This window comes from Chrysochloris asiatica, unplaced genomic scaffold (assembly GCF_000296735.1).
Source record: "Chrysochloris asiatica unplaced genomic scaffold, ChrAsi1.0 scaffold00083, whole genome shotgun sequence".
NCBI classification, from domain to species: domain Eukaryota; kingdom Metazoa; phylum Chordata; class Mammalia; order Afrosoricida; family Chrysochloridae; genus Chrysochloris; species Chrysochloris asiatica.
Window position 1 is genome coordinate 7,413,745 of NW_006408601.1, and position 1,750 is coordinate 7,415,494.

The 1,750-nt window shown below is 39.4% G+C and overlaps 1 protein-coding gene across 1 annotated transcript in view; it reads right to left on the bottom strand.

Annotated features, from left to right (window-relative positions):
* The window catches only part of PIK3C2A (phosphatidylinositol-4-phosphate 3-kinase, catalytic subunit type 2 alpha), a 202,827-nt gene that overhangs the window by 86,200 nt on the left and 114,877 nt on the right, over window positions 1–1,750 (bottom strand). Inside the window, exon 4 of the mRNA XM_006865791.1 lies at window positions 341–498. Within this exon, the coding sequence (XP_006865853.1) occupies window positions 341–498 (158 nt within the window). The remainder of the gene's footprint in view (window positions 1–340; window positions 499–1,750) is intronic.

Consider the following 1,750-nt stretch of genomic DNA (forward strand, 5'->3'; position numbering starts at 1 on the left):
ATAGCGACCCTGTACAGGGTTTCCGAGGGTGTAAATCTTTACGGGAGTAGAAAGCCTCATCTTTCTCCCGCGGAGCAGCTGGTAGTTTCGAACTGCTGACTTTATGGTTCGCAGCCCGATTCGTAACCACTACGCTACCAGAGCTACTATATGTGGTTAAAATTCTCAGAAGAGATATGTACTATAAACATTTGTTATGCGCCGGAACCTACTCAGTGGCACTTAATAACAACAAAAGGATAGCACAGATCTAGTTTATTGAAAAATGACAATATTAATATTTTAAACATTTTGTTCTTAATTAGAGCAAAACAAGATGCTATGGAAACTACAAACTTACCATCGCATGTAAAAGTAACTGGTAGTTGGAATCCTTCGATATCAATGGAGACCTTCACGCTTGCATTTTCTCCGCATATGTTTCTTTGTACTGTAACTGGACTTAGCATGTAACCTGGATTTGTGTGGTGGTGGGTATATGGAAAGTTGGTCCTCAATCTGTTCACAAGAAAAAATAAACAGATTCTTTTAAAAAGCTGTATTGGAAAGCCTTGAAAAAGGCTTTGCAGCTTACAGCCATTCCATTCTGTTTGTGTCCACTGCTAAGGAGCGAACTCAAGAGAAGTGCAATGAATGAACCCCTGTCAAAACTCCAAATGCCATCATTTGTCTTTAAGTAAAAGGAACCAAAGGATTTAGTGATTAGTACCGCACGAGTATCACTGGCAACACAATCAATATTAACTAAACACATTACTAGATCCATGCAATAAATGAGGCTCTCTGCGTCAGATTTTTTTAAATTACATTTATGCAAAAAGTACATTTTAAAGGGACCTCTGATATTAGTCAATTATATTTCCCAGAGATAAATTATTTTTTCTCAAATAATTTTTTTTAAACAAACTGCTTTTGATGGGAAAAGAAATAAAACACAGACAATGAATTTTTACAGAGCTTGTTGTTAAGTACCGTGGAGTTGGTTCCGACTCATAGTGACTCTGCACAGGGTTTCCGAGGCTGCAAATCTTCATGGGAGCAGAACGCCTCATCTTTCTCCCGCTGAACAGCTGGTAGTTTCGAACTGCTGACCTTGCCCGATTCGTAACCACTACTCTACCAGAGCCTTACAGTGCTACAAGGTCTTTATTCCCTCCCTCAAAATGATTTCTAAATTGTAGGAAATGCGAGAGTTACATGTGAAGCTACTCATGACTATCAAGTATATAAAGGATCTTTAAGAAAAGAAAATGAAGCTTGATGTTCTTACCTAATTACCTCCTGAGAGTATTTTTTAAAACTCTCATTTTCTCTAAAATTTCTACTTCCTTATCCAAGGAAAAGGGAGCATGTTGGCTCTGTACAATAAGCACTGGACTGTTATTGTTGTTATTAGGTGCCATGGAGTCAGTACTGGCTCATAGCGACCCTATGCACAACAGAATGAAACACTGCACTGCTAGCCACAAAACTGGCGATTGAGCCCACCAACTGTTCTGTGGAAGAAAGATGGGGTTTTCTGTCCCAACAAAGATTTATAGCCTCAGAAACCCTCTGACTAATAGGGTCGCTATGAGTCAGAACCAGCTTGACGGCACTTAGCAAAATCAATGAAAAAGGAGCTATTCAGAATCTAGCATTTATTTAATGAGATTCTACAGTTCGGAAAATTTAGTATCTCTATGCACACACTGTCAGGAGCTCTGGTAGCGTAGTGGTTACGAATCGGGCTGCGAACCTTAAGGTCAGC